This window comes from Cnephaeus nilssonii (genome assembly GCF_951640355.1).
Source record: "Cnephaeus nilssonii genome assembly, chromosome: 21".
In the NCBI taxonomy this organism is placed as follows: domain Eukaryota; kingdom Metazoa; phylum Chordata; class Mammalia; order Chiroptera; family Vespertilionidae; genus Cnephaeus; species Cnephaeus nilssonii.
The window spans coordinates 5,494,438-5,517,981 of NC_137092.1; the positions used below are offsets into that span (position 1 = coordinate 5,494,438).

Consider the following 23,544-nt stretch of genomic DNA (forward strand, 5'->3'; position numbering starts at 1 on the left):
CTGTGGGCGGGTTTTCCGGCAGGGACTTTTGGAGATTTTCACCTGCAGAACGCTCTGCAAATGACAACCTACGTAGCCAAACGTATAAAACGGAGATGAAGGGTATTTTTTTATCTTGATTTATTTTATGACTTCTAATAGTGTAACACTTGCAATAAAACCCGGAAGTCTATTTTAAGCATAAAATTTTAAATGGACTATGATGAGTGAAAGGGATTGTTTTGTTTTTGTCTTTAACTGCTGGCCTTGCAATCTCAGGAAACTCTCCAAAGAAAAAAGGATATGCTCTACACACTAGGAGTTAGTGAGAGATGTGCACAAGTTATTGGCAGCAAATTTTAAAGTGTCTTAGATTTAGGTATATAATGTAGTACATCACCGTGAGTGTTGCTTATTATAATTCTTTAAAATTAAAATGCACCTGACATAAAATTTATTATCTTAACTTTTTCAGTGTATAGTTCATTGTCATTAAATAATTCACATTGATGTGCAACCATCCCATCTCCTTCACTTTTTCATCCTGCAAAACTGAAATTCTGGACCCATTATACATCTCATCACTTCCCCCTGGCAACCACCATTCCACTTTGTAACTCTATGAATTTGACTACTGAGGTAGGAACGTCAGCTAAGTGGAAGCAATAGTGTCTTTTTGTGGCTGGCTTATTTCACGTAGCATAATATTCTCAAGGATCATCCATGTTGTAATGCGTCAAAATCTTCCGTTTTTAAGGCTGAATATTCCATTGTGTTGTATACCAAAGTTTGTTTATCCATTTATCTGTTTATGTACTCTTGGGTTGCCTGCACCTTTTGGCTATTTTGAGTAGCGCTGCTATGAACATGAGTGTACAAATATCTCTTCAAGCCCCTGCTTTCAATTCTTTTTGGTATATACCCAGAAGTGGGAATGCTGGATCATATGTAGTTCTATTTTTAATCTTTTGAGGAATCACCATACTGTTTTCCACAATGGCTGCACCATTTTACATTTTCACCAAGAGTGCACAAGAGTTCCAATTGCCACACATCCCTGCCAACACTTTTTTATAGTGGCCGTCCTAATGGATGGGAGGTGGTGTCTCATGATTTCATTTGCATTTCCCTAATGATTAATGGTGTTAAGCATCCTTTCATGAGCTTATTATTAGCCATTTGTTTGTCTTCTTTAGAGAAATGTCTATTTAAGTCCTTTGTCCATTTTTTTAAGAACATTCTTTTTTAAGTGTTCTTATTAATTTGAGAAGGGAAGAAAAAATAAATTTAAAATAGAGAGAGAGAGAGAGAGGGGAAGGAAGAGAGATAGAAACATCTATGAGAGAGAATCCACCATTGATCGGATCCACCGTCTCCTGCACCCTCCCCCACCACACTACAGGGGATAGAGCCTGCAACCCAAGCATGTACTCTGACGGAGAATGGAACTGGGGACCTGTTGATTCATGGGTCAACACTCATCCAGTGAGCCACACCAGCTGGGCCCTTTGGCCATTTTTTTACCAGGTTGTTTGGGGGAAGGGGATTGATATTGAGGTATAGGAATTCTTTATTCTAAATATTAACCCTTTATCAGATATATGATTTGCAAATATTTTCTCCAATTTCATGTGTTGCCTTTTCACTCTGTTTATTGTATCCTTTAGCTTATTACAATTAAAAAATAGTTAAACATTTAAAACATAAAATTTGAATCAGAACTCTGAAGCTTTTACCAAGGAGTTAATTTCTGCACTCCTCACTGAGAAGGGTCCAGAGAATGTAGATACTTCAAGTTCTCTTTTCTCTTTCTTTCACATGAACCAAATCTGTTCACCTCCATGCAGAAGACAGTGTGGAGGCACGGGAAGGACATATGTAACCAAATATTTATTGCAATAAGACAACTTCTAGTGCTTATTATCTAATACACTGCAAAACAGGTTCCATATCCCACATATAGAAGGATCTTAAAGCCTACTCCTTGATAATGATGAATGTGGAATCCAAAATTTTATGAACATTTTTACCATAAAGTTGAGCTAGTCTGTATTAAAAAAAAAACAACTGCTTAAAAACCCTGGTATTTTTCCTAGTTTTAAATTTAACACTAATGACCTGCTATATCTAAAATGTGTAAAATTAAGCATGAAAGTAAACTAAAGAAGAGACTGTAGCCTATTTTTAGTGGAGTTCCCTTCTGCATGCCTAAGAGATAGCAAAATTGTGTACAAGCTAATTAGATTTCATTTCTTTCTAAGAGCACTCACTTCATTTGTATTCTAACTTAGAATTTATACATTTCGCCAGGTTTGTATTAACCAACATTCAGAATATATTCATGATAGGAAGTTCTCTAGATCTTGAATTAAAGAGGTAGAAGACACAAAAGTTACGCAGTTGTGAAGGGTTAAAAAGTAAATTAGTGAAACAACTTTAGAAACTTAAGAAATTGATTGCTCATCCCTTGGAACACACTACCTCCAAGTAAACTGGAGAAAATAACCCTCTAAATTGAAAGCCACAGACACTGAGAAACAGGAATAGTTTTAGGTGTCAAGAGGTCTTTATTGAAATAGCACAGTTACACTTCTAATACCCTTTCCACTTGTATACAATAGTTTAAAAATGCTTGCTACATACAGTGCACAGACAGTTCAATAATTAGAACCAACTCAACCGCATTTAAAATAAATAAAATAGCCTATTTAATAATTTAAAGTAAAATTACTGTACAATATGAAAATAAAGATACGTAAGTGTTAGGATCTACGTTGCCGTAGAAATAAAATCATTATTCTGCATTACACAAACAGTGCAAGAAAAAACCCAAATAAGCTTTTGGAGTGCAAAGTTTAAAATTTCCATCTTTAAGTCATCATGCAGACATAGCATTTCAAGCCATGCTATAGTCTATGGCAAAGTTTTCGTTTTTTAGAGGAAAATGCTGGCCCGTAAATTGACTGCACCGTCAAGTGTTGTGTCACACCCGCCGCCGCTCTGCCCCACAGTACAGACTGGAAGGGAGGTATCTTGTTGCATTCAAAAAGTTGAAATGAACAAGTTTCTGAAGCAAACACATTGACCTTTTAAGCATGAAACAAAATAATGTGACAAAATAGTAATTATATCCCTGGATTAAGAAAAAAGAAAAGGCCTATCCCACATAATGATCTAAGAAGCAGTTTCCCTCCATCTTTAAACTCAAGAACGGTCTTCAGTGAAAACAACCATGTAACTAACTTTCAAGAGACATAAAATTCTGACCTCTAGCTGGCAAGTGATACAATATCATGGGATCGTGAGAAAAACAAAGTAACTTCTGAACACCTATGTTTAATCTGTGTAGGACTTGGTTGCATTACATGTAATAATATGCTTAAAGTACACTTCCATTTCGTGTGTGTATAAAACTGTTATTTCGGCAAAGACCAAGGAATGCTTTAATACCAAACCGTAAACACACCGTCCACCTTGCCTGGAGTCACACCGACAACACAGAGCTCTCCCGCAGACTTTGGCAACAAGACGACACACAGCAGGTCACAGCAGCACGAGCTCACGGGGAAGACCGGAAGCACTGCAGAACACACGCCCAACAGCTCCAACCAAAGGGGAACAAGGTCAAAGGGCCTCCTCATGCCAAGCCACTCTCCTGGTCAGTCCATGTTCTTCAAATCTGGAATCGTCACAATCAGTAGTCTTCAGTCCCCGCGCTGTCACGGCCCAGAGACACTGGGTGAGCTCTAGCCACGGTAAGTCCAGAGGGTGACAGTCCTGTCTGCAGAGGACGACAGGAAGGACAGGTCCTGGGTGTGCCATCTGCACTGAATCACTTTATCCTTGTGCTCCCCCACCACCATGATGGGAAGCTGTTTAGTGAGGTCTCCTAAATTAAAAAAGAGAAGAGATATTGACTGACAATACAAAGTAAGTCTATGTTTAGATTTCACAGACTTCCTGTTACTTTAGGACATTACAGTATAAAAATCCTAAACTATATTAATTCAATATATTGAAAAATTTAAACAGAGCTAGATTACTGGATATGTAATTGTTAGTATTTAGTAACATGCACACGCTGCCACTGGCTCCTGGAAACTCAAGGTCACTTCCTCCTGACCTCGGAGCCACCACATCTCGGTCTCCTCTGTGGGCTTCCCTTCTCTTCCTCATTAAAAGTTCGGTAGATCTCAGGTGTCAGCCTTCAGATTTCTTGTTCCCTTTATCCCTCACTTCCTAGGAAATCTCATCTAGTATCATGGTGCCATGACCATTAATATGAGTCACATATATTTCATCTCCAACCTTGACTTCTCACCTGAGCTCCAGACTAGTATCCAAATAGCTATTCGACATTTCACTCGGTTGCCTGACAGTCACCTTAAACTTAACCTGTTTAAAGCAAACTCTTTATTTTCTTGCCTAAACCTGTTCCTGCCCCACCTGTCTTGACCCCACGACAATTAATGGCACCATCTTGTTGCTCATGCCAAAAACCTAGGGATCAGCACTGATTCCTTTCTCCCTCACTTTCAAACTTAATCCAAACAAATTAAAGTATATCCCAAATTGTTACTTCTTGCCACCTCCGCCTCTACCACCCTAGTCCAAGCCACCATCATATCTCACCTGAATGGTTCCAACAGGCTCCTCACTGATATTTATACTTATAATCCTTCTCCCTACAGGACTCAAAATTATCTTTTAAAAATGTAATTTAGATCGAAGTCTTCCACAGGACCCCATTATGTTTTTTAAAAATGCTTATAAAACCCACCTTATGTCTTCCCCTCTCTCCCGTGGTTCCCCAGCCACACTGGCTTCCTGCAGGGTCACGAACATGCCCGATTCGTCCCTGCCTCCACAGACTGTGCACTCGCTGTGGTCTTCCCTCGGGTCCTGGCATGGCTTGTTCCTTCTCATCATTCAGGTCTCTACACAAATGGCACTTCCCCGGGGAGACCCACTCTATCCTACCAAAACTAGCATTCCCTAGCACCCCAGTCTCTCTCCTCCCTTGCTAATGTTTTAATAGCACTTACCAGTACTCCAAATTACATCATTTGAGTTACTTTTTACTGATGTCTAAAATGTGAGCTCCATCAAAAGGAAGTGACATGTCTTACTCATCTCTCTGTCCCTAGTTGGTACACAGATTTGCTTAAAATACAGTTTAACAATAAAACTATATTCTGAAGACGTAATTACACAGATTACACACTAAGTTTTTAAAAATAGAAGCAAAGAGTACATAAATTTAATAATTTGCTATAATTCATCTCAATACAATACCAGTAATTTGCTCAGTAAATACTATAAAACTAAAATCTGAAAAGTTTTTGGGTCAATCCCACCACATTAACAAAAAAGACAGATCCCAAATAGAACAGGAGAGACTATAGAAAGGAAAAGGGTCCATCTGCATCACCTTGTAGGTCTGTCACCTTGATCTTCATATCGTAGGATCCTGTTAGCAAGTAGTGAGCTCCGGGAGAGAATCGAACAGAGCGCACGTCGCTGGAATGAGGGTGATAACTTTGTACCATCCTTCCTCCTCTGATGTCGTACAACATGCAGCTAGAATCTTCTTGGCCTGTGGCTAAGAGACGGCCGCTGGGATCTACAGCTACGGATGCCACTGCACTGCCTGGATGGCGAGAGGAATGGAAGGTTCAATGTGGGAAAATCAATAGAGCTATACTGCAACAACTAATTATGTTCGCTGAGCCACATACTAAAAATGTAATGCAGCTTGCCACACTGCTTGGTTATGGAGAAATACAAATGAACAGTCAGCCAATAAACAACTGCGTCCTTTTTAGGGGCAAGGTATGAAGCCAGATTCTGTGAGAAATGAGACAGTCCATCCTTTTGTCATCCGGGAGAATCCCTGGGACAGCATTGCCTACCGTGCAATAGATGAGCTACTTCCCTAATGCTGGGCAAGTGTCCAGAAATAGTCCTGTGCCAGCTTACAGTCTAGTTGGGAGAACAAGAAATTAAATAACAAAATGCGTTTTAGGGCACAGTGCAGAAAATGTCTCTAAGCAACACAGGACTAACTGCCAACAGGCGGGAGCCCTAGCTCTAGACCAGGCATCTCCAATGGGGCAATAATGCTCCCAAGGGGGTGCAAAATGATTCACAGGGGATGAAAAAGCACTACCCATCAGCTATGGCTTATAGCCTTCAAAGCTCAGCCCCACCCAACAGAATCTCACTCCTTAGCATTTAATTTCTCTTGTTAGGAAAAATATTAATTTAGTTTTTCTCCTTAGCAGGGGAAATAATGAAAATAAGGTTGAAGAACACTGCTCTAGGCCAGTGGTCGGCAAACTCATTAGTCAACAGAGCCAAATATCAACAGTACAACGATTGAAATGTCTTTTGAGAGCCCAATTTTTTAAACTTAAACTTCTTCTAATGCCACTTCTTCAAAATAGACTTGCCCAGGCCGTGGTATTTTGTGTAAGAGACTCAAGGGGCCAAAGAGCCGCATGTGGCTCACGAGCCGCAGTTTGCTGACCACGGCTCTAGACCAAAGTGGCCTGGGAAGGCTTCACAGAAAAAAGCATATAAGTTAGATCTTGAAGAATAATAAACAGTATGAGAGAGGCAGGGAGAGGGAGGGAGGAAGGAATGGGGGGGGGAGAGAAAGAGAGAGAGAGAGAGAGAGAATGTGTGCTTAAATGTATTATACACATGCAATTAAAAATATCCATTGCTTGAAATTTCTGTTTTGTTTTGTTAATCCTCAACCAAGGATATTTTTCCATTGATTTTTAGAGAAAGTGGAAGGGAGGGGGAGAGACAGAGAGAAAGAAACATCGATGTGAAAGACACATTAATTGGTTGCCTTCCACAACCAAGATATGTGCCCTTGACCGGAATCAAACCCGGGACCCTTCAGTCCTTGGGCTGATGCTCTATTCACTGAGCCAACCCGTCTAGGGTAATTGTTTGAAATTTTGATAGAGAAGTGAAGAGAGCTATTATGGTCATGAAGAATTAATAAGAAAAGCTTTATAGAGAAAGCATAGACATGTTTAAGGGTAGGAAGCTCATTTTGGCCTGAGTGACTTGGCTTAACAAGTTAACATAAAAGGAGCTTGGAGCTGAGACAGAACAGGCAGGTCAGGACAGACCACTGAGCGTCTCGAACGTCACAGTGCAGGGTGTGAACTATCCTGTGCACAGTGAGTGCAGGGTGTGAACTATCCTGTGCACAGTGAGTGCAGGGTGTGAACTGTTCCTGTGCACAGTGAGTGCAGGGTGTGAACTGTTCCTGTGCACAGTGAGTGCAGGGTGTGAACTGTTCCTGTGCACAGTGAGTGCGGGGTGTGAACTGTTCCTGTGCACAGTGAGTGCGGGGTGTGAACTGTTCCTGTGCACAGTGAGTGCGGGGTGTGAACTGTTCCTGTGCACAGTGAGTGCGGGGTGTGAACTGTTCCTGTGCACAGTGAGTGCGGGGTGTGAACTGTTCCTGTGCACAGTGAGTGCGGGGTGTGAACTGTTCCTGTGCACAGTGAGTGCGGGGTGTGAACTGTTCCTGTGCACAGTGAGTGCGGGGTGTGAACTGTTCCTGTGCACAGTGAGTGCGGGGTGTGAACTGTTCCTGTGCACAGTGAGTGCGGGGTGTGAACTGTTCCTGTGCACAGTGAGTGCGGGGTGTGAACTGTTCCTGTGCACAGTGAGTGCGGGGTGTGAACTGTTCCTGTGCACAGTGAGTGCGGGGTGTGAACTGTTCCTGTGCACAGTGAGTGCGGGGTGTGAACTGTTCCTGTGCACAGTGAGTGCAGGGTGTGAACTGTTCCTGTGCACAGTGAGTGCAGGGTGTGAACTGTTCCTGTGCACAGTGAGTGCAGGGTGTGAACTATCCTGTGCACAGTGAGTGCAGGGTGTGAACTGTTCCTGTGCACAGTGAGTGCAGGGTGTGAACTATCCTGTGCACAGTGAGTGCAGGGTGTGAACTGTTCCTGTGCACAGTGAGTGTGGGGTGTGAACTGTTCCTGTGCACAGTGAGTGCAGGGTGTGAACTGTTCCTGTGCACAGTGAGTGCGGGGTGTGAACTGTTCCTGTGCACAGTGAGTGCAGGGTGTGAACTGTTCCTGTGCACAGTGAGTGCGGGGTGTGAACTGTTCCTGTGCACAGTGAGTGCAGGGTGTGAACTATCCTGTGCACAGTGAGTGCAGGGTGTGAACTGTTCCTGTGCACAGTGAGTGCGGGGTGTGAACTGTTCCTGTGCACAGTGAGTGCAGGGTGTGAACTATCCTGTGCACAGTGAGTGCAGGGTGTGAACTGTTCCTGTGCACAGTGAGTGCGGGGTGTGAACTGTTCCTGTGCACAGTGAGTGCAGGGTGTGAACTATCCTGTGCACAGTGAGTACAGGGTGTGAACTATCCTGTGCACAGTGAGTGCAGGGTGTGAACTGTTCCTGTGCACAGTGAGTGCAGGGTGTGAACTATCCTGTGCACAGTGAGTGCAGGGTGTGAACTATCCTGTGCACAGTGAGTGCAGGGTGTGAACTGTTCCTGTGCACAGTGAGTGCAGGGTGTGAACTGTTCCTGTGCACAGTGAGTGCGGGGTGTGAACTGTTCCTGTGCACAGTGAGTGCAGGGTGTGAACTATCCTGTGCACAGTGAGTGCAGGGTGTGAAGTGTTCCTGTGCACAGTGAGTGCAGGGTGTGAACTATCCTGTGCACAGTGAGTGCGGGGTGTGAACTGTTCCTGTGCACAGTGAGTGCAGGGTGTGAACTATCCTGTGCACAGTGAGTGCAGGGTGTGAACTATCCTGTGCACAGTGAGTGCAGGGTGTGAACTATCCTGTGCACAGTGAGTGCAGGGTGTGAACTGTTCCTGTGCACAGTGAGTGCAGGGTGTGAACTGTTCCTGTGCACAGTGAGTCATCACTGCAGCTTTCCAAGGAAGAGAAAGCAGGACTTTGGGGAGAGTAACCTAGGTGAATGTGCATCAAATTAAAACAGTCAGATGTAGAAGCGAGGGCAGTGGAAGACAAGATAAATAATAGAGTAATAGATGAATAAGGGCCTGCATGAGGAAAGACAGACTTCAGAAAATATATGAATAAAGAATACACAGACTTGGCAATTAGCTGCTTGGATGGGGGCAAAAAAAAGGAGTGAAAATGAGTCCTGGAGTTCAAATCTAGTTGCATGAGGAAATAAGGGGAGCGATATCCAAAAACAGGGAAAATGGGGGAAAGAGCTGATTTGCAGGGGAAACACAGTGAGTTTAGTTTTTATGCATGCAAAGTTCATGCTGCCAAAAGAAATCCAGGTTCATTTATTCAACAGAGTAATTAGATCACTACTCTCCTGGACCATGTACTAGGGTAGGTGCTAAATCTACTCAGGGAACTACAACAGAAATAATTGTTGCCGTTGTGAAACTTAAAATCTATTGGCGGAGACTAGCAATAAACAAATATATAATTTTAAATAGTGGTAAGAGCTGTGAAGGGAATGAATGGAGTTCAGTGAGAGAAAAGAATGATGAAGTCCCAAGAAGGCCTTTCTGGCAATGTGTCACTGAAGCTAAGACCTACAGAGAAGGACCCGACGGGGAGAAGACACGTGGAAGAACATGTCAGGCCAAGGAAACAGCAGGTGGAGTCACGCAGGAAGGAGGAGTGGCACAGTCCAGGCACCGGAAGGAAAGGTGCCAGTGATGGGAGCTCAGACTAGCAGGGCCCACGATGCCCGGCCAAGCAGGGTCTCACAGGCAGGGTAACCTAGGAGCGATGAGGAGCCGTGAAGTGTTGTGAGGAAGGTGTGATGTGCTGTGGCTGCTGTGTGGACCAGGCTGGAGGGCACAAGTGCAAGTGCAGAGCAGAGGAAGGCAGCTCTTGCAGCAGTGAAGTTGAGGGATGGTGGTTTATCTGTTGCTCTTGAGGGAGGAGCAAAAAAGTATCTGACAACATGTGAATAACAGCTTTCAAAGTCTTAGAAGAAATAAAGTTAAAGCATACTTAAAGTCCAAAAGTAAAATTATAAACCATTATTATACTAAACTCTTATTTCAGACCACATAGAAAACAGGATATATTTTTTAAAAGTCTTCATTTGTTCCTATTCCTTTTTTAACTTGCAGAGGAAAGAAAGTACACAAGTACAATTTATAGTGTCTATCTCATAGAAATTCATATAAATTCCAGAAAAACCTACCAGTTCCATGTAATGTTGTACCAACAACACGAACACAGCTTGGTACTCGAAGATCCCAGAATCTAACAGTCTTATCTTGGGAACCAGATGCAATCATCCAGCCACTCCAAGTATAAAGTGCTAAAATATGTCCTAGAAAAGATCATATACTCAGTTATACTGTGGAACAGCACTTTGCTATAACACATTCAGAGCTAAGTACTCCTTATTACTGGGCACGTGATGGTCTGCTTAATCAAATATACAATGTGGTAGAGATTTTCCATATATATTGGCTGTATCTAGTAAAACTCTGTAAAATGCACATCAAAACCATATTGAATAAGCTTAATCCTTTTTGGTTATTCAGTATTTTAGGATATCATAATCAGTACTAAAAAAATATTTTCATTTGGGCCCTGGCCGGGTAGTTCGCTCAGTTGGTGAGAGCATTGTCCTGCTGTTCAGTCCCTTGGCAGGGCACATGCAGGATCAACCAATGAATGCATAAGTGGAACGAGTCAGTGTTTAGTGTTTTTTTCTCTCTCTCTCCCTTCCTCTCTCTCTCTCTTTTTTTTAAAAAAAAAATTGTATCTGAAATTATGGCAAATTTTCCAGAGGAAGCACAGGACTGTGGGGTTAGATCACCAGCTTTGGAAGAGACAGACCTGGGGTCATATTTCAGTTCCGCACATTTAGCTGTAAGATTGGGCAAGTCATTTGCCTTTTCATGTCTAAGACAGAGATAAAACTTCCTGGCTCATAAGATTGTTGTGAGGGTTAAATGAAGGAATTATGTGTACAAGTAAAGAACTGAACACACAGGGAACTATTAGCTATCATTACTGTGTTCACAATTTAACTTTTTGAAAGAAAAATGTCCTGTCTTGGAGAAATGTGCTCTGATGAAATATACCCCATTAATGAAGTGCAGGGGGGAGTGGGAAAAGTGGGTTGAACAGAAGAAAAGGGGCGTCGGAGACTGACAGCACATACCGGTATGTCCACTCAGAGCATGCAGGCCCTGTCCTCTCTGACAATCGGTTGTGTAGATGTTGCAATCCCCTGCTCCAGCACTTATCAAAATAGCTCCGCCACTTTCCGGGCCTTCCATAAATGCCAAGTCTCTAATTGTCCCATCATGCATACTAAATTCCAGATCTGGTCCTGAAACAGCAGTAAGAATTAAAACAAAAAGATGCTGCTCAACTTACTGTGACAATTTGAGATTACTAAACTGCCTCAAGACTGACTAAGAATAATAGCAGAGTAGTATGGTTTATATTTGCACTTAAGGATTGATATTATAATCAATTTCACTTTACTGAGCAAAGAACTTCAAGAAATCCAAATACTGGTTCAGCCCTGGCCGGAGTGGCTTAGTGGGTTGGGCGTGTCCTGTGCACCGAAAGGTTACCGGTTAAATTTTTGGTTCAAGGCACATGCCTGGGTTGCCAGCTCAATCCCTGGTGCTGGAGGCAGCCAATCAATGATTCTCTCTCATCATTAATGTTTCTATCTCTCTCTCCCTCCCCCTTCCTATCTTAAATCAATAAAAAATATTTTTTAAAAAATAAAACAGCTATATGGAGAGTTACCTTCTTGATTTTTATTCCAAAGAAAATGAAAGAGAAGACAGATACTCTCTAGAAAATGTACATTAAACAATTCTGGGAGTTATTTAAAAGTTACTTTTCTGATAACAATAATTTTCTAGGGATTAGACACCACCTGGCCACCTGTAAGAACTTAATAAAAAAAACAACGCCAAGTAATTAGAATGTAAAAAAATTCTTAAGGCTATATCCTTAGATTTTATTAGAGACAGTAGAGAGAGATAGGAGAGCTACAACATGGGCAAAAGATAAAAATACACTGGAGAGCTACTGCTCCCATACTTGGGCCCTACCTGTTGCATTACAAGTCTCTGCATTGAAGGGCAACACTTTGACGTATTTGTCGTTTGATCCTGTTGCTAATAACTGTCCACAAGGACTCCAGGCCACACAGTAAATGGACCCTTTATGATGTTTATTCCTTTTAAAACGTACCACTGGCTGCTTAGGGATGTCATGTGCACTAAAAAAAAAAGAAAAAATTTTTAAGAAAGATATTTCAATTTCTTGCTTGCTAAAATTAATGAGCATGAAGTTCTATATTACTGTTGTTCTTGAGGGAGGGAGCATAAAAAGTATGTGACAACATGTTAATAACAATTTTCAAAGTCTTAGAAGAAATAAAGCATATTTAAAATCCAAAAGTAAAATTATAAACCAGTATTATACTAATCTAAACTCTTATTTCAGACCACATAGAAAACAGTGGATAGAGCATCAACCTGCAGACTGAAGGATCCTGGGCTGGATTTCAGTCAAGGGCACATGCCCGGGTTGCAGGCTTGATCTCCAGTAGGAAGCGTGCAGGAGGCAGCTGACCAATGATTCTCTCTCATCATTGATGTTTCTATCTCTCTCTCCCTCTCCCTTCCTCTTTGAAATCAATAAAAGTATATTTTTTTAAAAAGAAAATAAAAATTAAAACTTAATAAAAGGAAAGGAAATAAAAATTAAACACTACTGAATGACAATTCTGCAAAAGGGGCCAATATAGCTAAATTAAAAACTGAAACAAGAATGGCAGTACAACCAGCCGTCTATCCTTACCTTGGGTCAATGACCTCTGGATAGGCGCATACTCTCAGAGTTTTTGAATTTGAGCCAACAGCATACAGACCACCACCTGGATGGAAAGCCACTGCTCTAACAGCCTGTGTGTCCTCCAGGGTATTAATGCAAACAAACTGCTTTTTTGATTTGTCGTCCTATGGAAAGAATGAATAGGAAAGTCATCCTATGAAAAAAAATGAGTTTGAAAGAATTCGTCTTTATCCCAATTTCAATTCATTTGAACTATATTGTTCACTTTATGTTCACCATCTACAATCATGTATTCTTTGACATGGCAAATCCAATTAACCCCAATTTTTTCATTTTTTGCTACTCATTGCTAAACTAAACTCAGGTCGCTTATAGAAATTCAAGTTTTTCTTCACTTACTATGACAAAATATAACAATAAACATTCCCATATTAAGTTGCCTTTAACTGTCAAGGAAAAAATATAGCACACATATATAGTTCTTACAAAAATAACAGAACATTATTTGTGTTTTTAAAAGCAGGATATAAAGGACTATTCTTAAATGCACTTAGGGTAAAAAACAAAAAAAGTTTGCCATTATCTCCAGCAATGAATACATTAATATTTCAAACTGAAATTATAAAAAACCCTTCTTAACATTGTAAAAATGATTTTAATCAGAACATTTTACTTGAGCCTCATTTTTATTTCAAACTGTCAGCCTGTCTGCCCACAGCCTGTTCTGAGGAAGCAAGTTGGAGCAGTTCTGCATAAAAGCTTTGTGAATTCCAGCTATTGGTGGCATCTGAAGCACCCTGCTACCCTGACCAGGGATGACTGGACCTGGAACAGAGACTTACAGACTGGATGTGGTCAACAAACCCAACCTAATCCTGTCTTTGTGAAGTACGAATACCAAGTACACACACAAAGATAAATCACTTCAGCTCTGTTTGCATCAAGCTCTGGGACCCACAGTGACTATATCAATGTGCCACTCTCTACCCAAACTTTTATGTATTCATGCAATAACAGAGGCTAAGCCTGATATGTCACATGTTTGTCTTATGTAATTGAATGAATTCTTATATTAGTCATATGAATTTATTTGACTAGAAATGCTACAATTTCTATTAATCTATATACAAGAAATGTGACTATTTGCCAAACAAACAGCATGGGCAGATAAGACAAAAAGGGAGGGGAATGACTGATTAAATGGCCTATATACATTAATATAATTACTAATATTTGCTTTATAGCAGAAATGGCAGAGCCATAAATTTTATTTGCCCTTCTCTAATGTGTTTTAAACTTTTTAAATTTGTTGCCATTTTGAAAATAGAGTTCACCTAAAAATCTACATTTCTAGCTTTTCTTGAAAACCAAAAGGACTGAAAACACTAGGCAAGCATAAATCTTTGTGCACAAATATTCCTATGTGCTTGTCACAAAAACAGCCCATTTTATTCATTTTTGTTAGTTGTTTGGTCCCATTAGCATCTGAAATCATGACTTTGTCTACGGGGTTAAAATGTGAACTACAGAAAACAAACAGAGTGAAAATGAATACTGGTTAGAGGAGGATGTCTGGTTCCAAAGCAAAACACTGCACTGGTGAGAAGCCCAGGGCCATCTAAATAGTCTCTGAATAAATGAACCACAGGGCTCAGAGAGCAGTGCACAGCTCACTATTGGGCCACTAATAGAAATACTCTCAAATGTGCTTTCTGAGGCAACCTTTTCACTTAGCCCAGTCAGTGGTCGGCAAACTGCGGCTGTTTGCTGCTCTGTTGACTAATGAGTTTGCCGACCATTGCTGTAAGGCATTACTCTTACCCAGAAGTTTTGACTTCAGGTTAAAGACATTAGTACATTATTAAAATGTTTTTTAAGTGTTTTTCCCTAAGCAGTGGTCAGCAAACTCATTAGTCAACAGAGCGACAAACCGCGGCTCGTGAGCCGCATGTGGCTCGCAAGCCGCAGTTTGCCGACCACTGGCCCAGTGGAAGCTCAACTACCTTGAGATAAACCCTAGCATTAACAATAATGATTATTTCTAGTAATGGTCCATTCTTTGAATTGAGAATTCCTTAGCAAACTTTGCAAGTTTATATAAAAACAATGAAACCTCCTTCCCCAAAGTATTACCTCTTCCCCTCTTGATCTTGACAGATTCCCTGAAGAATCTCCAGGAGGAGGCTTAATGACCAAATGTTCTGATGAGCTGTGTGAGTAGAAATTCAAATAAAGTTTACTCTGAACATCAAGACAGAAACTTAACTAAATATTTGTCCATGTGATCTCTAATATTTATTTTTTTGGCAAATAAACCTCACTGTCCCCAAAGTTACTCTCAGGAGCTATGTATTAAGTGGCTCTGGACTCACTAACAGCAAGCATAGTCGTAAGGAGGGAGTGAGAGCCATTCTGGGAAGGAGATTAAGTCAACGTTCACAAGTAAATTTTATTGTGAAATGTCAAGTACCTCTCCCCTGCTTAGATCCAGAATCCTGGTTGGGATGATTAAATCCTACCCCAGGCAGGAACTTAAATTGCTCTTTATGAAAATTATCTGTCCCAAGAGGAATGACTAACATAAACTGACCATTGAGGGTCCCACCATAAAACAATATTTCCACTTAATCATTTCTTCGTGAGGTCAACAGGTAGACAGATCCATTCATATATGTAGATCTTCCTCCCAATCAGCATTTTTTTAATGCCTCACTTTTTACAGATAGTCAATGTTTCCCAAACATTTGAAAAAAGCCTCCTACATAAAATCCAGAGACTAAATCAAACAGAAAAGGGAATTTGTAAGAAGAAAGGCAATTCAGGAAACAAATGCTTCAGAGATATAATTAAAATCCTTAGAGGTATAAAAAAATAAAAATCCTTAGAGGAAATAAGAATCCAGGAAACAGCCCTAACCGGTTTGGTTCAGAGGATAGAGCGTCGGCCTGCGGACTGAAGGGTCCCAGGTTTGATTCCGGTCAAGAGCATGTACCTTGGTTGCTGGCACATCCCCAGTGGGGGGTGTGCAGGAGGCAGCTGATCGATGTTTCTCTCTCATCAATGTTTCTAACTCTGTAACCCTCTCCCTTCCTCTCTGTAAAAAAATCAATAAAATATATTTAAAAAAAAAAGAATCCAGGAAACAAGGAAAAGATCTTTAAAAATTTAAGGAAAATTAGAGAATAAGAAAGAGCTTATAAAATAAAAATATTGTAGCAGAAAAAAAAAAAAAATCCAGGGTGGAAAAACCAGCAGGCCTCATACCAAGAATCAGGGCAAAATGGCATCAGACTTCTTAACAAGAACACGGAAATATAGCAATGCCTTTGAAACTCTGAGGAATGATTTCCATCCTAGAATTCTATACTCAGCTATGCTAACAAATCAAATGTGAACTATGTAGACATTACATTCCAGGTCTCAGAAACTTCACTTCTGATGAAACTCTTTTCATGAAACTACATGAAATTCTGAAAATGGGGGATCCAATAGAAAGAAGAGGGTAAGGAAATTCCCAGGAGGATAATGAAGGGAAGTCCCAGGATTCTCTAGGACTGAAAACAATGGCCTAGAAACAAGGAACATAAAATCAAGCAGGAGTGATCCTAGAGGGATGTCTCTAAGGACGGCAAATGAAAAAGAGGAAGTACCTGATAGTTTTTACTGTAGTAAGAGAGGTTTTATAATTTTACAGTCCTATCAAAGCATCTGCAGATGGTTTAGTGATAGGTACTAAGAAAACTAAGCATGTGCACACATCGTATGCACACCAAAACTGAGGCACTTACTGTCCCATGGAAAACAAAGAGTAGTATGAAAAGGAAATGTAATCCATTATACCATGACCCAGTTGTAAATAACATTTACAATGTTAACGCTGAATACCAATTTAAACAAAAATGGATATATATTGGAAAGGAGTAGACAAAATGAATGCGTTGTGAGTGAGGAGTATAGTAGCTAAATCTAATTGGCAGGAAATAGATGGATAATAAAAATATAACAGAAGCATGTTATTCAGAAATTTTTTTAAAAATATATTTTATTGATTTTTTACAGAGACGAAGGGAGAGGGATAGAGAGTTAGAAACATTGATGAGAAAGAAACATCCATCAGCTGCCTCCTGCACACCTCCTACTGGGGATGTGCCTGCAACCCAGGTACATGCCCTTGACCGGAATCGAACCTGGGACCTTTCAGTCCACAGGCCGACGCTCTATCCACTGAACCACACCGGTCAGGGCGTTATTCAGAAATTTTGATATACAGCAAAAGAAACAGCTGCCTGGGTTGAAAATGGGCAGCCTCCCGGAAGTAGAAATCATGGACAAAGATGAGTAAATGGGATTTTCTTTTATTTTTTTATTTTTATTTATTTTTTGTTTGTTTAAATTTCTTTATTGATTAAGGTATCACATAGTTGTCCTCATCCCCCGGGATTTTCTTTTATATTATATGAAATGTGCTATTTGTCTTTTTAAACCATGTATGTATGTATATTACTTTGATAAAAATTAAATTTTAAAATTTGAGTTCTACTTTTGGGGATACACAAGTGTTACAGGAACTATAATAAAGAAGCATACATTAAATAAACTTATGCACTAGTATAAAACCAGAGTTTTTTATACTAAATATATAAACATCCAAATGCAAAAGCAAGTTATGCATTTTCAAATGAACCACTCTCAAAGGTGTTTAATGTTAAGAATAAATGAAGAAAAGTTTCCTTAATTTTTCCCAATGCATAACTTAAAACTTGTTCACTTATCACAGCAAGACAAAAGACTAGTGAAAACACAGATATGTATGTGAAGGGGTCAGAGCTACCAAGACTGTCTCGCACAATCATTCCACCATGTTATAAAACACCTTCTTTGTGCCCATTGGTATCTTTCAACAAATCAGATTATTTGTTGAAAGATACCAATGGCAAAAAAAAAAAAAAGAAAGAAAGAAAGAAAAGAAAAATCAGGGAGAAGATAAAGGCTAAAACTATCATCTCTGAGTAAGATGGCTTATAAAAAAATAGAACTGTCCTGGTGTGATAAGAAAGCAAAAAGGAAAAACAAGAAAATATAGTCTCTTAAGAGACAAGTTAGTAGAAGAGAATATATAAATGAAGGTAGATTAGAAAAAAATTTGGTAAGTAAATGAGCTCCAAAAACTGTTATTGTAAGGCTCCAAAAAGAAGTATGAATTTCTATTCTTCTATTAGTAAAATAGAAATTCATACTTCTTTTTGGAGCCTTACAATAACAGTTTTTGGAGCTCATTTCCTTACAAAATTTTCTTCTAATCTACCTTCATTTAAATAAGTTAATATTTCCAGATTTTACAAAGTAAAGCACTTACATTTGGTTTCCACAAGAAGAGGGTTCCTCAGGAAAAGGTATGTGATTTGTGGATCCCGGATTACGAGGAGTGCTTGTGTAAATATTGGAAGCATCATGTGTTAATCTCTGGCTAGAATCCTGGGGTGGTGTAGAAAAACTAATGATAGAAGAATTATTAGATCCATTGCCTTTGCTCCCATTACATTGCTGGTTGAGTGTGGATACCTCACTACCAAGGCTATCCATTCCAATATTTAATTCACCAAGCTTTTGAATGGACCTATAAGATAAAAAACATAAGTATATTAAAATATAAACTAAATAACATTCCTAACATATATAAGATTAAAAGTTTGAGAAGGTAAGTAAATCATGCACAAATAATAGATAATCTCTAGCAAGTTTAGTACTAAAAAATTACCATCTTCCGCTGAAGACATAACCAAGATACTGAAAGAAGACCCACACTTTTCTACAGTATGCCACTTTAAAGGAGATAGGCATGATGGGTACCACGGACTTCTTAAAAGCACCTTTTACCATTAAAACAGAAAAAAAAAATCTGTTTCTTCTCTGGTATAACTTTGGTTTAATTTTCAATTTTAAATTTAATTTCACAAAGAAGTCAATAAAGATATCACCACTTCCAAAATTTATCACCAATAAAACACAACAAGCCATTTTCATTTCCTCAGTCTAGTAATCTCAGGCCAATGAGGAAATAAGTGACTAGAGCAGGCCACGATGGGACACAGTCAAGTGTCAACCCTATTTGTCACACATTCATTCATTCTACAAAGACTACTTGCTAGACTTTGATCCAGGAACTAGGGAGATAAACCAGGGAGCAAAACAAGTCAGCCTCAGGGTTTTCCCACACCACAAGTCTCTCCATTAGGAAAACCTGACTCCTTATGTTGGACTAAGAGACCGTGAGGGCACAAAAAGGAAGCTGCCAGGTTTTCTTAAGATTTAGACCCACAACTGGCCCAGCATCCTTTTCTCCAGCCTAGATTCACTATGAGAGAGGACTGCACAAGGGGTGATTCATTGTACTTTCTAACATTATTGTGTATGTGTGTGCATGTGTGTGTGAAAGGCTTTAATAAGACTTTAAAACAGCAGTTGAATATTATAGGAATTGGTAGCCATTACTAAATATTTATCGGTTAAAAAAATTTAGGCAGCATTTCCCAAATATTCTATGAAACTAATCCTATGAAATGCTCCCCATTTAAAAAAAAAATAGTCTGGGGTCAAATAAATTTAGAAAGTGCTAAGTATAAAGAGTTGACAATGCTAACATATCATTTTGAGTCTCTAAAAGTGGAGAGATTGGCCTTGGCCATGTGGCTTAGTGTGTTGGAGCCCAGTCCTGTACATCAAAAGGTTGCTGGCTTGATTCCTGGTAGGGCCACATACAGGAGCTGATGGATGAATCTCTCTCACATTGAGGTTTCTCTTTCTCTCCCTTCCTCTCTCTCTAAAACTCAATAAAAACATATCCTTGGATGAGGATTTTAAAAATAAAAATTTAAGTGGAGAGGATGGGGGAGGAGCAGAATATGCCGCTAATAAGTGCCAAATCAGTGGTGCCAATTATTAGTATTAATAGAAACAAAATATCAAAAGGTATAAAGTAATGAAAGAGTACTGTTAATAAAAATCCTATCATGCTTTGGCTGATTTTTTTCATTAAGATCTATTATATAACATAACTCTCTTTCTCTTTCTTTTTCTAAACCTCTTGGAAGGAAGAAGCAAAATTTAAATATGGAAACTAAATTCTGTTGCCAGAATGATTTGGAAGAATAAAACGTTAAGAGGAAAATGCATATTTTAATTTGTAGATTCTATCTCTATTCGATTTGTCCTTGGTATTAGACAGGTACTTTAAAATCCCAGTACAGGCTCAGATATATAAAACTACAGACCCAGAAAAAAATTGAATGAAAGTATTACATTAAAGGGTTAGAAAACAGAGTAGGTAAGAAAAGGTTAAGAGAACAACAGAGAATTTATGCAAAGCTAATTTACAAAAGCTTAGGATAAACATCATACTTATAATAGAACTGGTTATCCTATGGATTTTTTTAACATACTTTTTAATGTAATTTTAAATTCTGACATCTAAAGAAATTGAGAATAGCTTTTAAACAATAAATATATTCTATACTACATCTAAATTATAAGAAATAATTTTAATTATATTTATAATTGCCTTTAAAGGAAGGAAAGGCCATTTTGAATAGTTTAACTGTTTTTCTAAGGCAGTACTCCCCACCACTACTGGGATCACTTTGCCGCTTCATCTTCAGACAATCTAAATATCTGCTTTCACTGAAAATGAAATGGTCTGGAAGTCAAATTGCAGCCATAATTTTTATGAATATGAAGAGGACATCCAGAACCAGAAGTGGCAATTCATCAAATTAGGATAATTCTGAGAGCCACTGACTTGATCAGAGGTGATAAAACAATCCTCAAATTGAATTTCGGAGGCCTACTTAGACTCTAGGCTACCATTATAAACATTCCTTGTGTGAAGGTTTGAAAACAGGATCAATTTCAGGCTCGCTGACTTGCACAAACCTCAGTGTCAAGCAGATAACTTCCAATATTATTGGGCCAAGGAAAGAATTGGCAGTCACCAGTTCTGGCAGTGTACTGCCTAATCATAATCCTGATGATAGCCAACAATTATGGCACACTTCCTATTTGCCGGGAATTAGTCTAAGTAAGTGTGAATACATTAATTAATTCAACCTGCCAACAACCTTCGCTCATTTAAATATACATATTCTGGTTTATTAATTTTAAAACATGTTTTATATATATTTCCTATAATTAAAAATAATATAAGTTCATACTCTTGGCAGAAATTATAAGAATCATTTGAAAACACTGAATTAAGTAGAATCTGTATGTGTAAGCACTCAAAATAACAATAAAAACAACAGCTCACACTTTATATAGTGCTTACTGTATATGACAGTACTGTTCTAAGCACTTTACATATGTGAACTCATTTAATTTTCATGGCAACCTGTGAAGTAGATGAGAACACAAGCAAAAAGAAGCTAAGTATAACCTCCCCTCAGTCCTCAGCTACCCAGGATGCACCTGGCAGTCTGCTTCCAGCCTGTCTGCTGAACCACACACTCTGGGGCTCTGGCTGCTTAGATGTGAAAGGACTTTAAAGGGAAGGGCACAACCAGACGAGTCCTCAGAATGATGTGTCTGAAGATATGTAACTCCACATTACTCAAAACACTTAAAAAACCTTAACATTTCAAACCCTACATGGAAAATAAACACTTCTTTTAAATAATTCCTCATGTTTAAAAAATGACTGAAAGACCAACCTATTAAGGAATTGCTCGGTGAGGTTCTGCTGCTGGTCAGGCCCATCCTCCTGGTTGACACCTCCTTCAAGCAGCATCTGCTGGTATATCTGTCGCTGTTGCTCCTTCTGTTCCAAATGCTGTTGATAGCGTAATCTTTGCCTGTAATATTCTTGAAATTGTTCTGTTGAATCTCGAAGCTTTAAAATTTGAGAAAAATATATTTGAGCAGACTGTGATTGAATATGTTCCTACTCAAGAGTAACTTCTGTAATGCTGAATAAAATATACAATTAGCTATATTTAACAAGTAGAAAATACTAAATATATTGCACTTTGAAAAATAGCATCCATGAGTCTTAATAGTCAAGTAGATTGGGCAACTGCTTTTTTCCACAGCAAGAGACTGATCAAAATGAATGGTCATCCTGGATCCTTAATTAACCCAAGATAAAAATACAAATTATAGTGGTCACAAGGGGAACATAGAGAATATGAAAGTAGACAAAGACTAATAAGACTCTACCTACATTACTTGAAAAAAACAGTTACTGAGGGATTGCATTAATATCTAATAAACACAGTATTAACCTTGTCCAATATACTTAATTTAAGCAAGTAAATTGTTTAATAAGTTACTCTAGAGAGAAACTTATAAAATTTCCCTCGAAAACAGTACTTTAGTTCAGGTTTCATATGGGATAAATGGGTGTTCAACTTAGCAGTCTCAGCATTCCTACTTCACTCCTCTAGAAGAACTGTATAGCACTCAAACTCACAGGACCTAAATATTTACTGAATTCCAGTATCGGCACTATTGGACTAGTATGTTTTGGTATTCTCATTTTCCTTGTGATTTCTTCTTTGACCCACTGGTTAAGAGTGCTATTGCATTTTGACAAATTTGTGAATTTTCCCATTTTCCTTCTGTTATTAATTTCTAGCTTCATTCCATTGTGATCAGAGAAGATACTTTGCATGATTTCAATCTTTTTAAATTTATTGAGCTTTGTTTTGTGTCCTATCATACGGTTTATCTTGAAGAACACTGCATGCGCACTTGAGAAGAACGTGTATTCTGCTATTGTTGGGGTGTTTTATAGATGTCTGTTAGGTCTAGATGGTTTACACTGTTGTTAAGGTCTTCTATATCCTTAATAATAGTTTGATTAGGTGTTTTATCCATTATTGTAAGTGGGGTATTAAATCTCCAAATATTACTGCATAACTGTCTATTTCTCCCTTAATATATTTGCTTCATATATTCTGGGGTTCTATTGTTTGGTACAAATATGCATTTGTATTTTCAATAGTACTTTTTCTACTTCACTCTAAATACTATTACTTCTTACAAAGAGAGTCACACTAAAGCAGCGGTTGCCAACCTTTCGGACCTCACGGACCACCAGTGGCCCGCGGACCACCGGTTGGCGACTGCCGCTCTAAAGGACACTGGGGTAGTAAGTATTACCTCATTTTTTTCTTGCCTATCTGGTCCTGGATTCTGTGCTCCATTTGCAGGCTCTTTTTCTGAAACTGAACTCTGGCCCAGGATTTCACTGTTGATAGGTCGCTGTGCCTCAACAGGTGTATCACTTCTTCCAGAAAGGTGCAAGAAAACAAAAGGGAACAGGTGGGGATGAAGGAAAATATATTTTAGTTAGAGAAATTTTAAATTTAAAATAATTAACAGCCCAGTTGGCATGGCTCAGTGGTTGAGCATCAACCTATGAACCAGGAGATCACAGTTCAATTTCCGGTCAGGGCACATGTCTGGGTTGCAGGCTCGGTCCTCAGTGTGGGGCATGCAGGGGGCAGTCAATCAATGATTCTCTCTCATCATTGATGTTTCTATCTCTCCCTCTCCCTTCCTCTCTGAAATCAATAAAAATATATCTTAATAATAAAAGGCTAATATGCAAATGGTCATCACACCATGATGCCATAACGACCCATCAGCAGAGATGTGAGGCTGCGTGGGGCCGGGCCAGGGGACCTGAGGCCGCGCCCCTCCACCCAGCGGGGCTTGATGGGGGTGGAGCCAGCCGGGTCTGGATCTTG

The 23,544-nt window shown here is 39.3% G+C and overlaps 1 protein-coding gene across 3 annotated transcripts in view; it reads right to left on the minus strand.

Moving 5' to 3' along the window:
* Window positions 1-2,537: 2,537 nt before the first annotated feature.
* WDR47 (WD repeat domain 47) overlaps window positions 2,538-23,544 on the minus strand; it is a 39,065-nt gene continuing 18,058 nt past the window's right edge. For 2 of the 3 annotated variants that reach the window (XM_079760723.1, XM_079760725.1), the window contains 10 exons: window positions 22,955-23,081; window positions 21,505-21,683; window positions 18,159-18,419; window positions 14,936-15,011; window positions 12,809-12,966; window positions 12,055-12,224; window positions 11,142-11,312; window positions 10,167-10,298; window positions 5,411-5,629; window positions 2,538-3,868 (listed from right to left, as the gene is read on the minus strand). In XM_079760723.1, coding sequence (XP_079616849.1) covers window positions 3,726-3,868; window positions 5,411-5,629; window positions 10,167-10,298; window positions 11,142-11,312; window positions 12,055-12,224; window positions 12,809-12,966; window positions 14,936-15,011; window positions 18,159-18,419; window positions 21,505-21,683; window positions 22,955-23,081 — 1,636 coding nt within the window. In that variant the 3' untranslated portion in view covers window positions 2,538-3,725. The remainder of the gene's footprint in view (window positions 3,869-5,410; window positions 5,630-10,166; window positions 10,299-11,141; window positions 11,313-12,054; window positions 12,225-12,808; window positions 12,967-14,935; window positions 15,012-18,158; window positions 18,420-21,504; window positions 21,684-22,954; window positions 23,082-23,544) is intronic. The other variant, XM_079760724.1, reaches the window with a different exon arrangement.